The following is a 21,438-nucleotide window of genomic DNA, read 5'->3' as shown; positions in this document are numbered from 1 at the left end:
CAAGTTATATCTCTATACTACAGTTGGATAGAACCTCCAAAATCGAGCCTCCCGGGGAAAGTTACTTTTTCCTGACTCTGCTCACACTAATCTCTCTGACCTTTGCTTTTTACTTCCTGTGACAGAACCAGTCGCCATCCCACCCACCCCAGGATGAGCCCCAGTGCTATCCTAGTATCAGGATAGGTCTCCAAGGCAACCTTCACCACTGAGAGGAGGGTAAGGGGCCCAGGCTAGGGAAGTCTAAGCGTTGACAGGCTTTCAGAGGACCGCCCCCTGCCGTGGAGCCTGGGCTCTGCTTCCTGTTTCGCCAGCATCAGGCCTCCTGGTCTCTCCCGGCCTGTGCCTACGAGTGCCCTTCACCCATCCGTATTCCTAACCTCACTAACTCCTTCCCAATCCCCCTCCACACATACAGAGCACAGTCCCTCCCAGCAAACCCGAAGACAAGACTGGAAGTGAAAAGAACGCAGAACCCTTGCATCCTCAGACTCCCTTTCTGCACCCTCGTGGGGGACGGAGGGGGCCAGTTCGCTAGTGTCAAGTTTCCCTGTTTGAACGTGGCCACCCTTCTCATTAAAGAAGCGAGGAAACTGAGGCACAAACGTGGTGCTGTGCTTAGGAATGGTCAGGGCATCGAGGGAGCCCCGGGACCTCCCTCCTAACACTTTATCCCTGAGATCCCCGAGACCTCTGCCCTCTGTCCCGGACCCACTCCCACGATCACCGAGTCCCCTCCCCACATGTCCCCTCCCCAAGTCCAGGGCGGGGCCGGTCGGTGAGTCAGCTGCTCCCTGAGCTAAACGGGAGGGAACGAGGTGGAGCAGCTGGGTGTGGGGTGCACTGAGCCGGTGGGTAAGCCGCGTTGGAGAGAACTAAAGGGTCTGATCGGACTTAGGTTGCGCCGAAGGGACAGCTCTGAGTCTGGAGGAGAGAATCCCGGGCCGTGAGACCCGCCTTCCCTTGCCCGGGCCCCTCCCAGTTCCCCCAGCGACGGCTGCTTCCTGGTCCCCGACGCAACCATGGCTGAAGAACAACCTCAGGTCGAATTGTTCGTGAAGGTAAGAACACCTTCTCTTTCTTTGGCCACTCTCAGAATTTCTGCAAGCCAATCCTCCCCTCTCCTGGGCTCCAGCTCTAACTCCCCAACCCCTTCCTAGTTGACCCCACCCCTAGCCCTGGCGCTGTTTTGCTGGGAGGTGGGGGTGACTTGTGAGACGGTAATGAGAGTTCCAGACTCTCTGAAAAGTTTATGGAAGAGGTTTCCAGCAGCTTAAAGGAGAGAAAGGTGAAGAAATGGGGTTTTCAGAAGTGAGAGAGTGAATGGGGTACGGTGCGGGGTTCGGGGGGGGGTGCAGACGACTGAAGGACCGAGAAAGGGACAGAGGTGGGGTTCAAGAAGAAGAATCGGCTAGGACGTGTGGCCCTATGAAAGAAAGAAAGATGGGACAGAGAGAGAGAGAGAGAGAGAGAGAGAGAATCTAGAAGGGTTGAAGGATGAGTGTGTCGCAGAGTGGAAGCAAAGAGCCTTCACGAAGCAGCACAATCAATGGCTGAGATGACTATCCCCCCACCCACCCCTCCAGCTAAGGGAGGCTAGAGACTGTGAGGCAGGAAGGAGATTAAAGTTTAGCCATAGTTACTTAGGAAGAGAGGAGAGCTCCAAAGGGGACAGGAGACTCCTTGGGTTAGATTAAAATACCGGGGCTGATGGGTATGGAAGAAAAAGCACCCCCCCACACTGCCCTCCTCCTTCATGCCATCCTCTCCGTGGGTGTGGTCAAGGAGAGATGGTCCTGGGCTTTTGGGTTCAGAAACCGGTGGCTGCAGCTCTCCTCCTCTGCCCAGGCCCGGCCACTCCGGCATCACCCTTCCCCATACCCCCATGCGGTCCCTTCCTCTCCGGGCAGGTCTCCTCCCAGTGGGTGCACATTCGCACCCCCTTTTGCTTCTCCGCCTCCCTTTGCACTCCTGGTTCGTCTTGTCTGTGTGTTGGGTGTCCTGTTTATCTCTATGCTTTTTTTTCCCCTCTGGGTTTTCCCTGGCAGCCTTTCCCAGTTTCTTGGCCCTGGGAAGAGAACTGGAGCCTAGGTCCGCCCCTTAGGTGTGGTCCCCACCTCACACTCGCCTCCAGGGGCTATTTTTACCCTGAGTGAGGTGATGCTGTGGAGATGTTGGCCCTGTGTCCTGTGAGGAGGATCTCAGAGAATCAAAGAACGAGAAGAGTGAGGATTTGGGGAACTGGAAGGGTGTCAGTAGCTGCCTAGGCCTCTGTGAGTACAGATCCCTGCCCCCACTTCCTTGCCGGGAAGGAAGCTGCTGAGGCCTGAAGACACAGAAATGAATCACCCTCAGTCTAGGGGGAGGTGTCCCTTGGGGGATGAGGTCACCTGCATCCAATTAGAGAGTTGCCCCCTTTGTTAGGCCCTCCATATCGCTAAGGTGAGGTTAGGTCCTCTGGCTCACCAGCCCAGCTTCCAGAAACAGCTTGAATAGAGGTTTAGAGAATGGGGACCCGGTTTCCAAACCCTGCCCTACCTCTCTGCTCCACTGGAGAAGATCTAGTATTCAATTCCAGCCCCACCAAGTACCCTATTCTCCACCTTTTGGATCCTGATTCTCAAAGCTAGCCAAGACTTAACTGTTCCTCTGCCTCCTCCCCCCTGTCAATCACTGGGATGCCACCGGCGCCTACCTTTGCTGATCCAGGCCCAAAGGGGAAAATAATTCGGCCCTGGGGGTGGCTTAGACGTCTTAGCAGTGTCTGTCAGGACTAGCAGGAGATTCAGAGAACAGGTCTGGTAAGGATGAGGTGCACCAGGCCTAACTCTGGGGTGCCGTTGCTTTTCAGGCTGGGAGTGATGGCGCCAAGATTGGGAACTGCCCCTTCTCCCAGAGACTGTTCATGGTGCTGTGGCTCAAGGGAGTCACCTTCAACGTTACCACCGTGGACACCAAGAGGTGGGCCCCCTCCTGCCCCTTTCAACATCCCTTATGTAGACGCATGTGCACACGTATGCGCATGCGCACCCACGTGACCCCCTTCTACCTTAAACCTGTCTCGCTTGTCTGGAGCAAATCTACTTCTCCTACATCCCGAGGTCTCTGGTCCCCCCTTTTCCTTCCTTGACACGTGGCCCCTTCTCCAGACGGACAGAGACGGTACAGAAGCTTTGCCCCGGTGGGCAGCTCCCGTTCCTGCTCTACGGCACCGAAGTGCACACAGATACCAACAAAATCGAGGAGTTCCTGGAGGCCGTGCTGTGCCCTCCCAGGTACGGGGGACACTCGGAAAGAAAAGGGGAACTGGGAGGCTTTTCGGAACAAAAGTTGAAGAGGGGAGGCAGGTGGCCAGCCTTAGGGCAGAGTCCCCCCCAGAAAGGACTTCACCTTATCCCTCTGCCTTCCAGGTACCCAAAGTTGGCTGCTCTGAACCCCGAATCCAACACCTCGGGGCTGGACATATTTGCCAAGTTTTCTGCCTACATCAAGAACTCAAACCCGGCCCTCAATGACAGTGAGTGTTGTGGGTCAGGGGTTTGGGTCCTACAGAAGATTCTAGGGTTGGGGCACCAGGAGCCCCCGTGAGCTCGGCTGTCAGGGAGACGGAGCAGATGTTCCCAGAGCTCTTCCAACCCTCTGTTCCTGCCTTACCCCTCTAACCTCCCTGCTGTCTCATTGCCGAGACCTTTGGGGTTTGAGAGTTTGTTTTATTTATTTATTTTTATTTATTTATTTATTTATTTATTTATTTATTTATTTGGTTCTTTTTTCAGAGCTGGGGACCGAACCCAGGGCCTTGCGCTTCCTAGGCAAGCGCTCTACCACTGAGCTAAATGCCTAACCCCTTGTTTTATTTTTACATATGAGAGCGTTGTCTGTGTATCTCTGCACCTTGTGTGCAGGGCCTGAAGGGACTGTTAGATTCCTGGGATTGGAGTTACAGATGTTGGCTGGGAATCAAACCCCAGGTCCTCTGCAAGAACAGTCAAATGCTCTTAACCACGGAAGTCCCAAGACCAGCTTTTAAATCGGGTACTGGCATCTGAAACTGAATTCATACGCTTACACATCACCCCGCTGTCCCCACTAGGTGGTCCTCTCTCTACCTTCCAGAGTTCATTCTTTTCATTTGGTTTTGTTGTTTTTTTCTTTTTCTGAGACAGGGTTTCCTCTGTGTAGCTCTGGATGTTCTGGAACTCTTAGACCAGGCTGGCCTCAAACTCAGAGATCTACCTGCCTCTACCTGCACCACCACCACTGGTTACAATTCATTCATTCATTCATCCATTCATTCTTCTTCTCCTCCTCCTCCTCCTTCCTTTCCCTCTCCTTCTCCTTTTCAAAGATAATATATATATATATATATATATATATATATATATATATATATATATGTGATAGCTGTCTTCAGGCACACCAGAGGAGGGCAGCAGATCCTAGCACAAATGGTTGTGAACCACCATATGGTTGCTGGGAATTGAACTCAGCACCTCTGGAGAGCAGCCAGTGCTCTAACGGCTGATCCATCTCTCCAGCCCTACGACTCATTGTTAAAGTGTACCCCCATGTGTGCGCCCCACACCACCACATGAACTGTAGAATTTCCAGGCTCACAGACACCTCTTTCACTATTTTGCATACTTTTTTGTTTTTTTGGTGGAGTTGGGGAATGATCGATTCTGAGGAGGTCTCTGCACCTTTCTAAATCTGCTTCCAGATCTATAGCATGGGGATAAACGTTCATCTTCTGGGTTTTCATGAGAAGTGGCTGAGACTTGTTTCTAGACTGACTGGGAGGCTGAGGGAGAGGATATGACTCAGGACAGAGAGAGCCCGACTAGTGTGTGAAACCTGAGGCTCCATTTCTAGTTGCGGGAATAAATTGCAAGCGGGTGGCTGGGGAGATGGCTCAGTCACCTGTGTGCTTGCCACGCAAGTACGAGCACCGAGAGCCTGCGTTTAGATGCTTAGCCGCCATGTCAAAATCTACATGTGATGGGCAGCTACTGTAACCCCAGTATTGGGGAAGTAGAGGGAGGAGGAAGTCTGGGCTCAGGTAGTCCAGCTAGTCCACTCTAATGGGTAAGCTCTAGGTTTGGGGAGAGACCTTGTCTCAAAAATAAAGTGGGGACTGAAAAGATGGTCCCCTGGCTAAAAGCTCCTGCAGAGGACTGGGTTTTGATTCTCAGCACCCACCCATCAACTCACAGCTAATTACTTGTATGTAACTCCAATTCCTGGAGATCTGAACCTGTTTCTGACCCCCATCCCACCCCAGGCTCCTACATACACAAGGCACACACTCCTACAGGCTCACACACATACACATAGACAAGAATATATAAATAAACCTTATGGGCTGGAGAGATGGCTCAGTGGTTAAGAGCACTGACTGCTCTTCCTAAGGTTCTGAGTTCAATTCCCAGCAACCACATGGTGGCTCACAACCATCTGTAATGAGATCTGATCCCCTCTTCTGGTGTGTCTGAGGACAGCTACAGTGTACTTATATGCAATGAATAAATAAATCTTAAAAAAAAAAAACCTTAAAGAAGAAGAAGAAAAGATGGTAACAATAACACATGCAGTGAGGTTGTTTTGTTTCTAAATCAAATCCAGGGTCTCACACGTGCTAAGCCTGTGCTTTACCTCAGAGCTATGCCCTCACACCCCAACGGCTCTTCTTGGGCAGGCTGTCACCCCAGCATTTAAAGTTCTGATTAGCTTCCTCTCTCTCACAGACCTAGAGAAGGGACTCCTGAAAGCCCTGAAGGTTCTAGACAATTACTTGACATCCCCCCTCCCGGAAGAAGTGGATGAAACCAGCGCCGAGGATGAGGGCATCTCTCAGAGGAAGTTTCTGGATGGCAATGAGCTCACCCTGGCTGACTGCAACCTGCTGCCAAAGCTTCACATAGTCCAGGTCGGTGGTGGCCGTCGGTGGTCGCTGTGGGGGGGGGGGGAACGGGATGAATCTCTATGATGAAATTAAAAAAAGAAATCATCTCTAATTCATTACAAGGAGCAGTGCACAAATGGGGTATGGAAGTTCCAGGAAAATTGGGGGGAATTGGTTCTCTCCCAGAAATTGAGCTTTGGTCACCTAACTCGGCTGTAGACGCTTTTACCCAGCTGAGCAATCTCATCGGTCCAATGGCGCTGCCTATCATGCCTAGGTTTTGATGTTAATGCTGAGAACCCGAACTCAGGCACTCATACTTGCAGGGCAAGCATCCATGTTCTCCAAATGGTTTCCATAGACTGTAACCAGTGGTGGACCCCACCCAGGGACCACCATCTATCCCTTAGCAGAAGCTGCTAAGTAAGAAAATTACATTCCAGGAGACAAGTCGTGGTTATATAGCATCCAATCAAGAGTGGCATTCAGTTTCACTGTGTGTGTGTGTGTGTGTGTGTGTGTGTATGTGTGTGTATGTGTGTGTGTGTGTGTGCATGTGTGTCTGTGTGTGCCTATGTGTCTGTGTGTGCCTGTGTATCTGTTAGTCTGTGTGTGCCTGTATCACTGTGTGTCTGTGTGTATGTGTGCGCCTATGTGCCTGTGTGTCTGTGTGTATCTATGTGTCTGTGTTCTGTGTGTGCTTATGTGCGTCTGTGTGTATGTCTATGTGTCTGTGTGTATGTCTATGTGTCTGTGTGTATGTGTGTGTCTGTGTGTATGTCTATGTGTCTGTGTGTATGTGTGGGCCTGTGTGTCTGTGTGTGCCTGTGTGCCTATGTGTGGGCCTGCATGTTTGTGTCCAGGGTTGCTCCCAAGTAGGCTTTTCCTGCAACTATATCACACAGTATTGCACACATCAAACATAGGATTCTCCCATGTCTACATTGTAACTCTCCACATAGCCCAGGCTTTCCCGTTTTCTCTCAAGGACTCTTCCTTAGTTGCTGTTTCCTTTCTGTCCTTAAAGCTACAGTGTAATTTAGTAAAACATAGCCACTCTCACTCCACCATCAACAGAGTAGCACCAGAAAAGGCTGGGCAGAGTGGCTCATGCCTGTAACCTTCAGCCTGCTAGGCCGAAGTAAGTTCAGTGTGAGTTGGAGACCAGCCTTAGCCACAGAATAAGACCCTGTTTCAAACAACACCACCTCTACCCCCCACACACACACAAAAGAGAAGGGAAAAAGAGAAAAAAAGCAAATGATACTAAGTTAGTTCTTGCCCACAAACAGTGGAATTGGAGATAAGACATTCGCATCAAGGGATGTGATGGCTGGAGAGATGGCTCAGTGGTTAAGAGTTCTGGCTGCTCTTCCCAAGGACCTGGGTTCAATTCCCAGCACCCACATGGTGGCTCACAACTGTCTGTAACTCCAGTTCTGGAGAATCTGGCATCTTCACTCAGATGTACATGCAATCAAACACCAATGCACACAAAATATAAAACAAACAAACAAAAAAAACCCCATTCACATCAAGGTACTAATAGATGACCTGAAAGTCAAGTGGACAAAATTCACTACAAAAATGTTACTCTTTACTAATTATGCCCTCTCTCTCTCTCTCTCTCTCTCTCTCTCTCTCTCTCTCTCTCTCTCTCTCTGTGTGTGTGTGTGTGTGTGTGTTGGAAATGGAACTCAGGACTAACCACATGCCTAGCCTGTGTCTGTCTCTGCCTCTGTGTATATTCAGTTTTAATTACATTGTAAGTGCAGGTGCCTTTGGAGGGCAGAAGGGGGAGGTAGAGCCCCTGGAAGTGGAGCTACCCAGTGAGGTTGCTGGAAACCAAACATCTGCAAGAGTTTGCAGAGGGTGCTTTTCACCACTGAGCCATTTCTCAGTCCATTTCTCTTCTGTATTTTAGTTTCTCGAGACAGGGTCTTTCTATTTAGTTTTAGCGACCAGGTGAGTTCTAGGACAGCCAGGTTTACACAGAGAAACCCTGTCTCAGGGGAGGCGGGAATGAGGATCAGGGATGGAGGGGAAAGAATCAGTAAGAAGTCGCCAGATAGGCTGGAGAGATGGCTTAGTGGTTAATGTTGCTAACTGCTCTTTTTTATTTTTTTTTATTTTTTTTTTATTTTTTTCGGAGCTGGGGACCAAACCCAGGGCTTTGCGCTTGCTAGGCAAGCACTCTACCTCTGAGCTAAATCCCCAACCCCGCTAACTGCTCTTCTTGAGGACCCAGGTTCAGTTCCCAGCACCCACATGGCAGCTAACAGCCATATGTAACTCATACCAGAGGATCTGATGTCCTAGTGCACAGTCATACAAATAGACAAAACACCCATCCACATAAAATAAAAATAAATGTAGCCAGCAAGTGCATGGCTACATGCACTTAAATCCCAGCACTTGGGATGTAGAGATGGGTGGATCACAGAGTTTGAAACCTAGTCTACAGAGCAAGTTCCAGGTCAACCGGAGTACACAGAGAAACCCTGTCTTGAAAAACTTTTTTTTTTCCTTTTTTTTTCCTTTTTTTTTTTTGAACTGGGGACCGAACTCAGGGCCTTGAGCTTGCTAGGCAAGCGCTCTACCACTGAGCTAAATCCCCAACCCTTGAAAAACTTAAATAGGGCTGGAGAGATGATTCAGTGGTTAAGAGCACTGACTTCTCTTCCAGAGGTCCTGAGTTCAAATCCCAGCAATCACATGGTGGCTCACAACCATCTGTAATGGGATCTGATGCCCTCTTTTGGTGTGTCTGAAAGCAGCGACAGTGTGCTTATATATAATAAATCTTTTTTTTTTTTTTTTTTGAGTGAGGACCAAACCCAGGGCCTTGAGCTTGCTAGGCAAGTGCTCTACCACTGAGCTATATCCCCAACCCAATAAATCTTTTTTTAAAAAGCCTAAATAAATAACATCTAGAAGGACAATTTTTTTTTTTTGGTTCTTTTTTTTGGAGCTGGGGACCGAACCCAGGGCCTTGCGCTTCCTAGGTAAGCGCTCTACCACTGAGCTAAATCCCCAACCCCTAGAAGGACAATTTTTTTTAAAGACTCTAGGCACAGGGTGCATGCCTGTAATACCAGTTCTCAGGGAAAAGGTTCCAGAGATCATCCAGCATGGGTTACATAGAGAGACCCTGTCTCAAAACAATGGCAGCAAAAAGTCTGTAAAAGTGGAGGCAGAATAGTCCGGCAGCCTGGACAGGGCTCAGTTTTACCTGACAGACCTGTAAAGACCAGGTAAAGGAAGAAAAAGTTCAGTAGCTCCAAGCAAAGCAAGCATGTCTTCCCTGGGGCTAACACGCTGACCTCTCTCCAACCTTCAGGTGGTGTGCAAAAAGTACAGAGGATTCACCATCCCGGAGGCGTTCCGTGGAGTGCATCGGTACTTGAGCAACGCTTACGCTCGGGAAGAATTCGCCTCCACCTGTCCTGACGATGAAGAGATAGAGCTGGCCTATGAGCAAGTGGCCAGGGCTCTCAAATGAGCACCTTTTTAAGGGTCCTTCACCCACTCTGTGCTCTCCACAGAGGCTTCCACGTTGCTACATAATGGACACACTCCGATATAGCCAATGGGCAGGAAATCCGGGGCACTTGTGCAGGGCCGGGGATGGGACTGGGGATAAGGGAAAGATTAGAGGACAAGGGTAAGATTTTTATTTTTGGGTGGGTTGGGTAAGACAACGTATTTCAGTAATAAAATACAGAATGGAAAAATCTAGTGTTGTGTTTACACAAAGACGGCTTAAAGAGTGCTGGGCTACAAATGAAGGGAAGGGTCAGTGATCTTAAGCTCAGTGCAGCTGCCGGGGAATTAAGGAGGGGACTGTTTGTACAGGGTCTGCCATGTTTTGCATCTGTCCGTTAGAGGGTTGTTTCGTGATCCTCGTCGCGTTTGCAGCCCCACAGCCAGGGCCAGTGGGATCTGGGTGGGCCTGGGCAGCGCTCTTGAGGCGGTGCCTGAGTTCAGGGAAGGGGGGCACTCAGCCCTGGAGGAGTGGGCGCGGCCTAGCAGGGCGGAATGGGCGTGGCCTTAAGAGGTCCCGCCCCGTCCCGCTTAGACAATGCCCCGGAGCCGCCAGACCATCGCGCCCCCGCCCCATCGCCGTACGTGAGCTCGCCTACCCTGGGAACCCCTCAAAAGCCCGAGCTATCGGTCTCTCCTGCTTGAAGACTCAAGCTCCCATCTTCATCAACTCTCTCCTCTGGGGGTGGGGCCAAGGCCGAAATCACAAGGCTGCAGGAGTGGAGGTGGCCGCTGGTGAGTCTGGAGAGGGGGCTGTCTCCCGAACGGTAGAGGGAGGCTGGAGTTTGGGGGTGCTGCATATGAGCTTGCACCGGACGGAGTGTGCGAATCACCTGCACTTGGGCGAAGAGCTGGGCGGGGTAGACTTTAGTAGAAGACGGACAAGGGGTACGTTACAGAGTTCTGAAGCCTGGAGTGGTTCCACGCCGCGCCCCTCCCCCGTTTCCCCGCCCTCCAGATTTCGTTTAAGACCTCTCCCAGTCCTCCGGGACTAAGTCTGGTTTGTACTGGGTCGCTCGAAGGGCAGCGTGACGACCCGGGGTGGAGAGAGAGGATGCTTAACTCCTTAGACTCTAGTTCCTCCGGTTTGCGCCCGTGCCCCTTTCTCCGGCGAGCGTTCGAGGCTTCACACCCCAGATCCTGATTCACCATCCAGCTTTCTTTTCCAGTCCCGTAACCTCTGCGGGTCCCTGGCAGGACTTTGGGTCCCTCCTGCTGCGAGCAGCTGAGGGTTAAGGGGGCGGGGCCGCCGCATTTTTGGGGAGTGAGCGCATCCTAGCGGCTGCCAGGAGGGGCGCGGGGAAGGGACCTAGCGGAGCCCCGAGCAGGGGCAACAGGTGTTTGGGAGATTAAGGACCCAAGTCTTGTTCCCTTGGGCGCCTCTTAACGCAGATCCCCGGTGAAAGGAGGCTGAGCGGGGTCCACGGTGCCAGAAGGTTTGGAGGGGGTGGGGCAGAGTGGGAGGGGCCCCGGGAGATGGCAGGAGGAAGACCTAGGAGCTTTTAACACTCCCCCCTTCTCTTCTTTGCATGTCTTTCTCTTTTGCCCCCGCCCCTTTCTGTTTCTTCTCTTAGACAAGTGAAGTAAAGAGAAAAAAACAAAACGGCTTGGCTGGAAAGGGCTTCTGTGTGGATGTGATGGGGACGCCGGGGGAGGGGCTGGGTCGCTGTTCCCATGCCCTGATCCGGGGTGTCCCCGAGAGCTTGGCATCCGGGGAAGGTGCTGGCGCTGGTCTTCCGGCTCTGGATCTGGCTAAAGCTCAAAGGGAGCATGGAGTACTAGGAGGTAAACTGAGGCAACGACTAGGTCTGCAGCTTCTTGAACTGCCTCCTGAGGAATCACTGCCGCTGGGACCACTGCTTGGTGACACGGCTGTGATCCAAGGAGACACGGCTCTAATCACAAGGCCCTGGAGCCCAGCGCGTAGGCCTGAGGTGAGGGCCAGGGTACCGTTGTTGTTGGAGGACAGGATTGCCCGGGGTAGGGTGGAGGAAGGTCGAGGGGAGGAGGCTCTGGGGTTGGTAGGAAATAGGGAGTGAGGATGTCTCTGCTGACTCTTTCTTCTCCAAGGTTGATGGAGTCCGCAAAGCTCTCCAGGACTTGGGGCTCAGAATTGTGGAGATGGGGGATGAGAACGCTACGCTGGACGGCACCGACGTCCTCTTCACCGGTGAGGCTACACCTATGGGGGCTTGGCCCAGGGAAACAGAGTTTGGGAGGCTAGGCGATCTCAAGTCTTGATTCCAAACTCACTCTGGCCTTCAAACCTTCGTATCCTCCCGGGGTTCAGGCCGGGAGTTTTTCGTAGGCCTCTCCAAGTGGACCAATCATCGAGGAGCTGAGATCGTGGCAGACACGTTCCGGGTGAGGAACCAGAGAAGCTTGGGGAGGGAGTGCCGCCAATGTGCCAGAGGGCTTGACCTGTGCTCCTTACGCACCCCTAAATCCACCTGCTCTCCTAGGACTTCGCTGTCTCTACGGTACCGGTCTCTGGCGCCTCGCATCTGCGCGGCCTCTGTGGCATGGGAGGACCTCGCACGGTGGTGGCTGGAAGCAGTGAGGCTGCCCAAAAAGCCGTCAGGGTGAGGCGGGGCAAGGCTGTGTTGAAGGCGTGGCCAACAAAGTGGGAGTGGTTCGGGGCAAGGGCGGTACTGAAGCTGGCTAGCTCTGGGAATTGCCCACAGCCCTTGTCTTCTCTAAGATGTTCATCTAACACAAAGGGACACCCTAGTAAACATGAGGTACAGAAGAAACAAGAGCCAGGGAGGGGTTGCAAAAGCAAGCGGTAGCTAAAGTGCCTGAGACCGACCCTGTCTGACACAGCAGATGTTATATACTTGCTGTCCTTATCTCACAAAAGTAACCCTTGCCCCAAGCCCTTACGTTGTGGTAGGTCAGGCAGACTCGGATGTGGAGACCTTAACGCCCTCTCCTCTCTCCAGGCAATGGCAGCACTGACTGATCACCCCTACGCCTCTCTGACCCTCCCAGATGACGCAGCGAGTGACTGTCTCTTTCTGCGTCCTGGGTTGCCTGGTACCACACCTTTCCTTCTGCACCGCGGAGGTGGGGACCTGCCCAACAGCCAGGAGGTGAGGGAAGGGAAAACCGCTCCACCAACCAGAGAAATAAGTCTGTATTTCCCAGTGGGAGAAAGGAGTGGGCCCTTCTTCAGAAGCCTGGGTGGGACCCCTAGTACCTGGCTAGAAGGGGCGTGGCTCTGAGACCCCTAGGAACTGGCTAGAGGGGGCGTGGCCCTGGGATCAAAACACCCTTGGGGTCCTCCCTGCAGGCTCTGCAAAAGCTCTCTGACGTCACCCTGGTACCTGTGTCCTGCTCGGAACTGGAGAAGGTTGGAGCTGGCCTCAGCTCCCTCTGCCTGGTGCTCAGCACACGCCCCCACTGCTGAGGGCTGGGTTTGGGGCTCCAATTAGCTAGGAATAGAGCCGTCTAGGGAGTAGAATCAGGTAATAGAGGCTGGGTAGTCGTGGGAGATGCCCCAGGATAGGGAAGGACTTAGTATGGGACAAAGACTAGGAGCCAGTGGGTGAGTCTTCTCTGTCAAAACCAATAAAATAAAATTGGCCTTTTAGATAAGGGCTGTGGCTGGTTTCTCACTGGGACAAAGGGATGGGGTGGAGCCGAAATCGGAAGCTGGGATCAGTGCTAGGGAGGACTCTAACTTTTGTTTTGTTTTGTAATTTTAAAGACAGTGTTTCTCTGTGTAGCTCTGGCTGCCCTAGAACTCACTCTGTAGGCCAGGCTCGCCTCAAACTCAGAGATCCACCTGTCTCTGTCTAGTGTGAGCTGGGTTTAAAAACATGGGCCACCACCGCGCAGCTGGATTGTTCCATCTAAAAACCCTCCTCTTTATGTGCTTCCTGACACACCCCAACCCCGTCACAGGGCTCACATACACAGAGGGACAAGAGACCATTTCTGTTGCGGGGAGTAGGCAAAGTAGAATGGGAATTATGTGTGTGGGTGGATGGTCGCTTTCTGAATTTACCTAAATGTCAGGTGAGTCAGGCTCTGGTGGATTACAAGTCCGCCTTTATTTGATAAAGAAGAAAGGGACGATCATTCATGTACCAAGGCTTAACAGTGACATCCAAAAGGAACTCATACTTCCTGATACTTTCTTATAAAGTGTTGCAATGGGGCGATTTGCAGGAGTCTGTTTCTATGAGGAAAAACCAGAGGGTTTCTAGAGTATCAAATTTTGTGCAGGAGTAGGCAAGAATTTGGGGTGAGGATATCCCAGAAAAGGCTACACTCAAACGAAATCCTGAGGATAAATAATTATCCGGGCAGGAAGTGAGCAAGAGGAAGAAGAAATCCAGAAGATGGAATTTATTTCAAAGAGCCAACGAGTGTTGTAGGGAGAATATTGCGGAGAAATTCTCTTAGGAGGGCACGTGTACACAGAAAGTGATGGATAGGCCTAAGAGGGGACCGAGTACTGGGGCACCTGCACGCAATGTCCATACCCACAGCCCTAGAGCTGAAGCCTTGGGAGAGAACCACCGGTTGATACTGGGAGGATCTCCTCTGGCTTTGAATAAGAAGGGCAGGGCAGGAGGATCCGAAGGATCTGTGGGTCACCCATGAAGCCAACGATGAAAGAATATTCTGGTGGCAGCACTCAGCACAGAGACAGGCAGAGAGGACAGTGACCTGCAGACATGGCCTTAGGCAGTGGTCCGTACTCACAATCACTGTTACCCCCCCCCCCCCGCACTGAAGGTGGAGGTAAGGAGGGCAGGATTTCAAAGCTGGCCTCCACCACAAGAGAGTTTGTCTTTAAAAGGAGTGGAAAGATGGGGGTGTTCCTGAAAAGTCCTTGTGTGGGAGAGAAGGAGGTGGTGGACTCTGACTCCCAGTTTCTGGCTTGGGCAACTTGGCTTCTTCAAGAGATTGCAGAGAAGGACCCAGGGGGTGGCTTAGGAAATTACTTAGTCAGGTTTGACATGCCTTGTGCAAAAGGCCTGAAGCCATCTGGGCAGAGTGTACTAGGTCTGAGATCTGGATTGGAGGGAATACTGAGTGTCCTTTGGGGGCTAAGGATTGAATGGCTAGCTTCCTAGAAAAGGAGTAAGGAGGAGAAACAAAGGGATCAGCAGAACGGCAGGGCGTCTACAAAGACAATAGCAACAAAGTAAACCCTGGTTTGAAGAGGGGTGAATGTTATCTTGTGGAAGGGCATAGGAAGGGCTGGCAAGCTCTTAGGGGATGAACAGCTGCGGCCAATGAGCAGAGGGAGTGCAGTCAGGCAGGAAAGAGGTGGGTCTATGGCTAAAGTTCAAAATACTTGACTGGGCCAGGTAGTGCCTTTAAACTCAGAAGTTGGGAGGCAGAGGCAGAGGCAGGTGAAGTCCCTGAGTTCAAGGCCAGCTTGGTCTATGGTCTACAGAATTCCAGGACAGCCAAGGCTGTCCACAGAGAAACCCAGTCTCGAAAACCAGAGTGGGGGTGAGGAGGTGGGGTATGATAGAAAACGGAAGGGAAGAAAAGATGTTATAGAGGGGACAGAAGTGGCTGGAACCTGAGCAGTGGCAGAGCGCATCCCAGGGAGCCAGGCTCCTAGATAGATCCTCTGTCCATGGTGCCTTCCCCTTCTAGCTGAGGCTATACAGGGAAGCCCCAGATTGGAAGGGTTGGGAGAACAAGGGCTTCCCTTTAGACTACAACCGCATAGACGGTGGAAGCATCGCCAGGAACCAAAGCAGACATCCGGCGGTGCCTCCTGAGGACAGAGTGGTCCAGATCAGCATAGTGGAGGTTCTGGAGGGGGTAGAGGGAGGAAAATAGTACTGGATCTCATCAGTCTGATCCCTTGGCTTGGAATCAAAGCTGTTTTCTTTTCCCCACAGTGGGTAATGGCGACCATGTAGCAAAGTCTGGCTCCCATCCTCTTGCGTAAACCTTCAGAGTGCTAGGATTACACGGCCGCTCCACAACAGCCTAGCTAGGCTTTTTTCTTGGCCCACTTTCCTCCGGGATGCTGGCCTGCCTCTTTCCCATCCCCAGGCCCTTACCGGCTCCTGGTCCAGGTGGCCTGAGATCTTGGAATCCTGTTCTAAAGGCCGCTGTGGCTCAGCATTTATGACTGGAGCTATGTGGGAGGGAGGAACACAGCTGAAGGGTGAAGAGAAAATGACCAACTCTGTCTGCTCCTGGCAAGGACTCAGACTCAAGAATTCAGGGTTAGGGATTGTGCGGGTAGGAGAGGAGAAATGGGGTGCAGTTAATCTCACCAATTGTGGGTAGTGGTCCAGGCGGGGGCGGGGGTGGGGGCGGGGGCGGGGGCGAGCGTCTGTAAGGAAGTCCTTGGAGAGTCACCAATCTCGTCTTACTTGTTCCTCGGCCGCAGGCGGCGCCAATAAGAACTGTGCAAACTGCAGTCTCCGACCAGCAAAACAACTTAGGCTCCTCGGGAACCAGGTCCCGCCCACTCTCTGAGCTTTCTGAACTTTCAGTTTGCCCTTTCCTGCAGCCTGTAGCCTAGCACCCAAGGGCTGACCACTAGCTTTCTTCTAACAAACGTCAGGTCTCCAAACACTTCTTGTTCTTTGCAAAGGTTAGGGTTCTATCCCACCTCTTCCCCCCACCCCCCGCCCTGACTGGTCACACCCGATTTTAAGCCAGGCTCCGCCTCCAGTGCTCACCTGCGCCGCCACCAGACCAAGCCCAAGGCTCCCAGTCCCAGCACAAGCCCAAAGCCCAGCAACGGGATCAAGACTTTGGAATACTCGGATCCTGGGGAGACGGCGAGGCAGGGAGGGATACAGAGGTCAGGGGTACAGACCATAGGGTTCTACTAACTTTCCCGATCTACAAGATTCCATCCCACTTTTTGTCCCGGGTGTGTGTCCAAATTAAGTGCTCCTGAGCATCTGGGCCTTGACCTACCGTGGGTAGATCCCGAAGGCCGGCAACCTGCCTTGTCCCCTAACACTTGAATCACTGTGCGGCTCTCGTTCTCTTGGCGTCCTTTGCAGAAAAAAGTACCAGAATCCCCGGCGCTCAGTAGCAGCTCTAGCCGCTTGATACCAGTGTCGAGGGAACGCAGGCGGCCAGAGAAGTGCTGGAGCACAGTTGGGGTCCCGCTCGAAGAGGCCCACAGGATCGGGCGGCGCCCTTTGGACAGGCCTTTGCATGCTGGGAAACTAGGCGCCCAAGCCCAGCGGGTGGGGTCGGAGACCCCTATGCAGGAGAGATTCACCCGGTCCCCAGGGTTGCCCTCCAGAGAAACTAGGAAAGGTGGGGGAGGGAGATTGTTAAGGCTAGCTTATCAGGTGCTCTCTCTCTCTCTCTCTCTCTCTCTCTCTCTCTCTCTCTCTCTCTCTCACACACACACACACACACACACACACACACACACAGACACACACACACACACCCTAGTTTATCTCAGTCTTTCCCAGGGCTGACCTACCCTCGGGATTCCCTTGGACCTTGGAGAGCAACAGAGGCAGCAGCTGCAGGACCAAGGCCATGGCTGAGATCTGGTAGTCAGAGAGGCGGGAGTGAATCAGCAGAGAGACCGGAGGGAAGCAGAGGGGCAGGGATGGGGATCCTGCCGGACTTGGGGCTCAGATAAGAGTGAATGTGAGGCCACCAATTTCTGGGTCCCTTTAGGAATCCTCACAAGCCAAGTTGTATTCTTCAGACTTTGAAAGTAGCTTAAAGTGTGTGTGTGTGTGTGTGTGTGTGTGTGTGTGTGTGTGTATGTTTTGCGAACTACTAGAAAGGCCCCAAAGTACCACACATTTTTGAAGCTCAGCTTCCTGAGTTCCAATCCTGAGTTCATCCAGCCACACAGTAGCTGGGTGATGAGAGCAAGCCACTTAACCCCTGCCTGTCCCCTCATCAGGAAAAATGGAGATAAGAGAATGTGAGACCCAAATCAATACACTGAGGGTGCCAAAAGGCGAGAGATGACACCATCGGAATGCTCACGTATGACCTCATCAGAATGCGCAATGTATGACATCATCATTATTATCTCTTATCTTTGTTCCTATGTCCCCTCTGGGTGCCCATGATGCTCCTCCCAAACCCAAGCCCAAGTGGGCTGAGGGCATCCTTGGCATGTTAGTGTGGTCCTCCAGGATACACAGCCTCCTCAGCCCCGCCTCTACGACATCACAGAAACCCTCCATGATGCCACAAGCCTTTATCTTGTGGCTCAGCATCACTTGGAAGACGGGGTGGGGCCTGTATCTACATTAATTCAGCCTGTTTCATCGATTTCTGCCGGAATGTCTGATCAATGTCCTCCCACCCCCAGGCACCCAAAGTTGCGGATCAACTCAGGCTACGACACACTGTTCGTTTCCTGGGAACTAGCAGAAGCTAGCGCGTTGTGGCTGTTTAAGTCACAGAGGCTTTTCTGATGCTCCTCCAGGGCAGGGGGGCCCTCAGCTGAGGACCCTGAATCTAAGATCCAAAATGGAGTTGCCCAGTAGTGACACTTATCCTCTCCCATGTCCCTTTCCTGTCTCCCCTCCCTACCCAGGCTCTTGGACCCTTCCCACCGCTGGTCTTTCTCTTTGGTCAGCTGGGAATAAATCAGGAGGGAGGTGCCCACAGAGGGCAGAGGCCTGGAAGGGAGGAGCCATTGGTAGTATAAAGTCTGAGAAGACCGCTCGACTCTCAGAGCTGGATCTCTGGGAATCTGCTGCCGACTGCTGGGGCCGTGAACATTCTCAGAACCCTCACCATGAAACACCTCTTGCTGCTCACCTTGTCTGCTGTGCTCTGCTGCTGGGTCTCAGGTGAGTGCCCAGGGCCCCAGGCCCCACCTCAACCCTACCCAGCACTTCATATGTCCCTCTACTCAGGATCCCAAGAAGCCCCAAACCCTCCTTGGCTTGGTCTCCCCAGTGCCTCCAGGATCAGATATCTCTGAGCATGAAGGGCTTCGTGTTTCTTCTCTTTCTTTCTTTATTCCTCTCCTCCTCTTCCCTCCATTTCTTTTTGTTTGTTTGTTTTGTTTTTTGTTTTATTTCCATATCTTCATTTCTTGTATCTTTTTTTTTGTTTTGGCAGAGTCTTCTGTAGCCAAAGCTGGCTTTGAACTCCTGATCCTCCTGCCTCTACCTCCTAAATGCTGGGATTGCGCATGTATCATACCTAGGTTCTTTGGTCCATTATGAAGGACCCAGGTCCCCATTGTCATTTTCTCCTAGACCCGTATCGGCCCAGCCTACACTTCTTACTTGACCTGGCACTAGGTCATCTGATGTCAGCGTGCACCCTTCCTGCACACCCTAACACCGAGATATCTGTCTAGCCAGTCCCAACATGCGTGTCTTTGGAATTAGCAAAGCCACCTTTGCTTATCTACTACCCTGAGCTGAGCGTCCTTGTTGAAAGGGTCTCACGCCACTCCTCATGGAGGTGCTCAGCAATGGTCCTCCCTAGCTCGTTCCCCGTTCCTTCCTCCTCGACACACCTATATCCCCACCAGGGATGCAAACCAAGCCTCTGGGTGGTTCCAGTGACTTTGTACAGCCTTCCCAAGAGTCAAACTTCCCCTGAGTCTGCTACAGAGGAGATGCCACAGCACTTACCCTAAAGTGAGATGGGCTCCCTGGAGGCTCTCTAGGCTGACCGTTCCTTCACTGACTGTTCCTTCACAGCACGTTGCGTGCTCACATTGGAGTTAGCCAACAGGGGAATCCTGAGGTGCCACCTGCTGGGCCCACCCTCTCCATTTTGTTACATGCTAAGATGTACAATGATACATCTGCCAGGTGTAATCCTTTTTCCAAAGAGCGAGTGCCAGAACAGTAGAGGCGGTTCATTCAGGACTGGTTTGCCCCAAGCTCTTGGCAGAGGTCCAGTCTACTTCTAAAGCTGGTCACCAGTGGTTTTCTTGCAGCCGCAGTTCCACGCCTTCTCTGAAGGCTCTGTGAAATCCTTAACTTCTCTCTGCTTATTTCAAGTCTCACTCTTGACCCTAACTTTACCCCATCCCTGTTTCCACACATCCTAGCCATCCTCAGCCCCGGGTTTTTGTTATTTTGTTACCATTCCTGACTCATCTCAAACAGGCCCGGGTGGAGGAAGGTATTTAGGTTTGCACATAGAACAAACACCTCCGCCCAATGCCCACATCGCTTTGCACTTTCTCGCTGTATTGCTCACCTGTTCTGTCTCTGAACAAAGCAGGGGGTGTGAGGCACTGCCTGCCTAATGGGCCAGCTCTCCATCCTAACCCTAACCCAGCTCATCCTCGGGTGACTCAGATGTCCCATGACCTCCGTCCAACTTGTCTCCCCAGCTGACACTCGATGTCACTCCTGCTACAAGGTGCCTGTGCTGGGCTGTGTGGATCGACAGTCCTGCCGCCTGGAACCCGGCCACAAATGCCTGACAACAAACGTGTACCTTGGTAACACCCCCTTCTCTGGGAGGGGCCCGGGCGGGAGATGCTCTCTGGGCCTGAAGCCCATCCAGGGATAGGACTGAGAATTACAGCAGTGATGACATGTGACCAAAGATGATTATGTGCCAGGCACTGACCTGTGCCTCTACTATGCTAGCAGAGGCTTGTGTTGACCCCAGGAAGCGGGCGCTGGTCCCAGGAGGAGGGGCGTGTCATGCTCAGGAAGGGTGATTAGACTTTGAGGAAAGAAGGGAGAAACCAAGCGGTTTGGGGAGGAAGAGTAGCCACTGGACACAGGTGAGCCAGCGCTCATCGCTGATCCCTTCTCCTTTGGCTCCCACCTCTAGGGAAGATGTGGGTTTTCTCTAACCTGCGCTGTGGCACACCAGAGGAGCCTTGTCGGGAGGTCTTCAATGAAACCAACCACAAGCTAGGCCTGAGCTACAACACCACCTGCTGTGACAAGGACAACTGTAACAGCCCAGCTCCACGGCCCACACCTACACTGGCCCTCATCTCCCTCACCTCCCTGGCTGGCCTTGGCCTCTGGCTATTGCATTGAGACTGGCTCGATGGCCACACTCTTCCCACCTGCTCTAGCCTGAGCCTTTCTTCCCACGTCCTCAGAGCTCCGGCTTTCCAGAACGTTCTCTTCTCACCCCCGGCTCCTTATCTTCTGAAGACCATTTTCCTAGTCCTACACCATTTTTTTTTAATGGGACTGTGCCTAGAGTGGTCTTTCTAGCCACCGCTTCTGCTTCTCCAGTTGGCACCCTCCACTCCATTTTTCCCCCCAGTCCTTTCCCATTTCCTTCTAGAACACTCTACCTCCTCCACTGGCCACTGATAGGGCCCCCTCCTTTGGACGCACACTGCTGTGCCTCTGGGATCTAGGTCTGGAAGAACTCCTGTCTTGTTTCCAGGGAGCGATGCCCAAAAGACCCACTGACCTCATTGCCTGGGCCTGATTCACCAGACCCTCCGCTCATCCCCTATCCTGAGAAATAAATGTCAGTGTCTAACAAACTTTGTGTTTCTTGTCAGGAGATATAAGCGGTAATCTGGGCATGCTGACTTTCCTCTGAAATCTCAACAATTGGGGGCAGAGGCAACAAGAGTTCAAGGTCATTCTTGACTTTATAGCAAGTTCAAGGCCAGCGTGACCCACATAAGATCCTGTCTCAGAAAGAAAGAGAGTGGGATGGCCAGGTGGTGGTGGCAGCGGCGGCAAATGCCTTTAATTCCAGCACTTGGGAGGCAGAGGCAGACAAACCTCTACAAGTTCCAGGCCACCCTGGTCTACAGAGGGAGGTTCAGCTATAAAGAGAAACTTTGTTTCAAAAAACAAAAGAAACAAAAAAAACACAAGAAAATAGGAAAAAAAAAAAAAAAAAAAAGGAAGGAGGCAGACATGGCTCTATGACCTTTTACTCCTAGCATTTTGGAGGCCAAGATGGGTGGTAGAGGAGGAGGAGGTGGGGGAGGAGGAGGAGGAGGAGGAGGAGGCGGGGGAGGCCCTTTCCATGGAAATCTCACCCCCCCACACACACACACAGCCTCACCCTTGTGCTTGCCTAAGAGGTCTCCAGGGAGTTTC

The 21,438-nt window shown here is 52.3% G+C and overlaps 4 protein-coding genes across 11 annotated transcripts; 3 read left to right on the top strand and 1 right to left on the bottom strand.

Annotated features, from left to right (window-relative positions):
* The first annotated feature begins 790 nt into the window (after positions 1-790).
* Positions 791-9,636, top strand: Clic1 (chloride intracellular channel 1). The gene is made up of 6 exons (NM_001002807.2): positions 791-1,061; positions 2,852-2,961; positions 3,150-3,275; positions 3,411-3,517; positions 5,745-5,926; positions 9,243-9,636. The coding sequence occupies exons 1-6, from the start codon at positions 1,023-1,025 to the stop codon at positions 9,402-9,404; spliced, it is 726 nt and encodes a 241-aa protein (NP_001002807.1). The 5' UTR covers positions 791-1,022; the 3' UTR covers positions 9,405-9,636.
* A 360-nt stretch (positions 9,637-9,996) lies between these two features.
* On the top strand, positions 9,997-13,043 carry Ddah2 (DDAH family member 2, ADMA-independent). Of its 4 annotated transcripts, none has more exons than NM_212532.2 (7): positions 9,997-10,180; positions 11,020-11,379; positions 11,516-11,615; positions 11,736-11,809; positions 11,908-12,027; positions 12,388-12,537; positions 12,738-13,043. In NM_212532.2, exons 2-7 carry the CDS (start codon positions 11,083-11,085, stop codon positions 12,852-12,854), a joined length of 858 nt encoding a protein of 285 aa, NP_997697.1. In that variant the 5' UTR covers positions 9,997-10,180; positions 11,020-11,082; the 3' UTR covers positions 12,855-13,043. The 4 variants fall into 4 exon arrangements, with proteins under 4 accessions (NP_997697.1, NP_001159408.1, XP_008770937.1 ...); NM_001165936.1 differs by lacking the exon at positions 9,997-10,180 and adding an exon at positions 10,745-10,881; XM_008772715.4 differs by lacking the exon at positions 9,997-10,180 and having other exon boundaries at positions 11,083-11,379; positions 12,437-12,537; positions 12,738-13,042.
* Positions 13,044-13,478: 435 nt separating this feature from the next.
* Positions 13,479-17,326, bottom strand: Mpig6b (megakaryocyte and platelet inhibitory receptor G6b). 5 transcript variants are annotated; one of them, NM_001412137.1, is given in 6 exon segments: positions 13,479-15,229; positions 15,484-15,560; positions 15,703-15,761; positions 16,114-16,204; positions 16,358-16,699; positions 16,884-16,976. In NM_001412137.1, coding segments are annotated over 6 exon segments (735 nt in total). In that variant the 5' UTR covers positions 16,945-16,976; the 3' UTR covers positions 13,479-15,124.
* Positions 17,327-18,170: 844 nt separating this feature from the next.
* Positions 18,171-20,868, top strand: Ly6g6c (lymphocyte antigen 6 family member G6C). The gene is made up of 3 exons (NM_001001969.1): positions 18,171-18,225; positions 19,737-19,847; positions 20,189-20,868. The coding sequence occupies exons 1-3, from the start codon at positions 18,171-18,173 to the stop codon at positions 20,401-20,403; spliced, it is 381 nt and encodes a 126-aa protein (NP_001001969.1). The 3' UTR covers positions 20,404-20,868.
* The last annotated feature ends 570 nt before the right edge of the window (positions 20,869-21,438 follow it).

This window comes from Rattus norvegicus, chromosome 20, assembly GCF_036323735.1.
Source record: "Rattus norvegicus strain BN/NHsdMcwi chromosome 20, GRCr8, whole genome shotgun sequence".
NCBI classification, from domain to species: domain Eukaryota; kingdom Metazoa; phylum Chordata; class Mammalia; order Rodentia; family Muridae; genus Rattus; species Rattus norvegicus.
The sequence above is the reverse complement of the archived record's forward strand: the minus strand, read 5'-3'. Positions and strand labels throughout refer to the sequence as shown.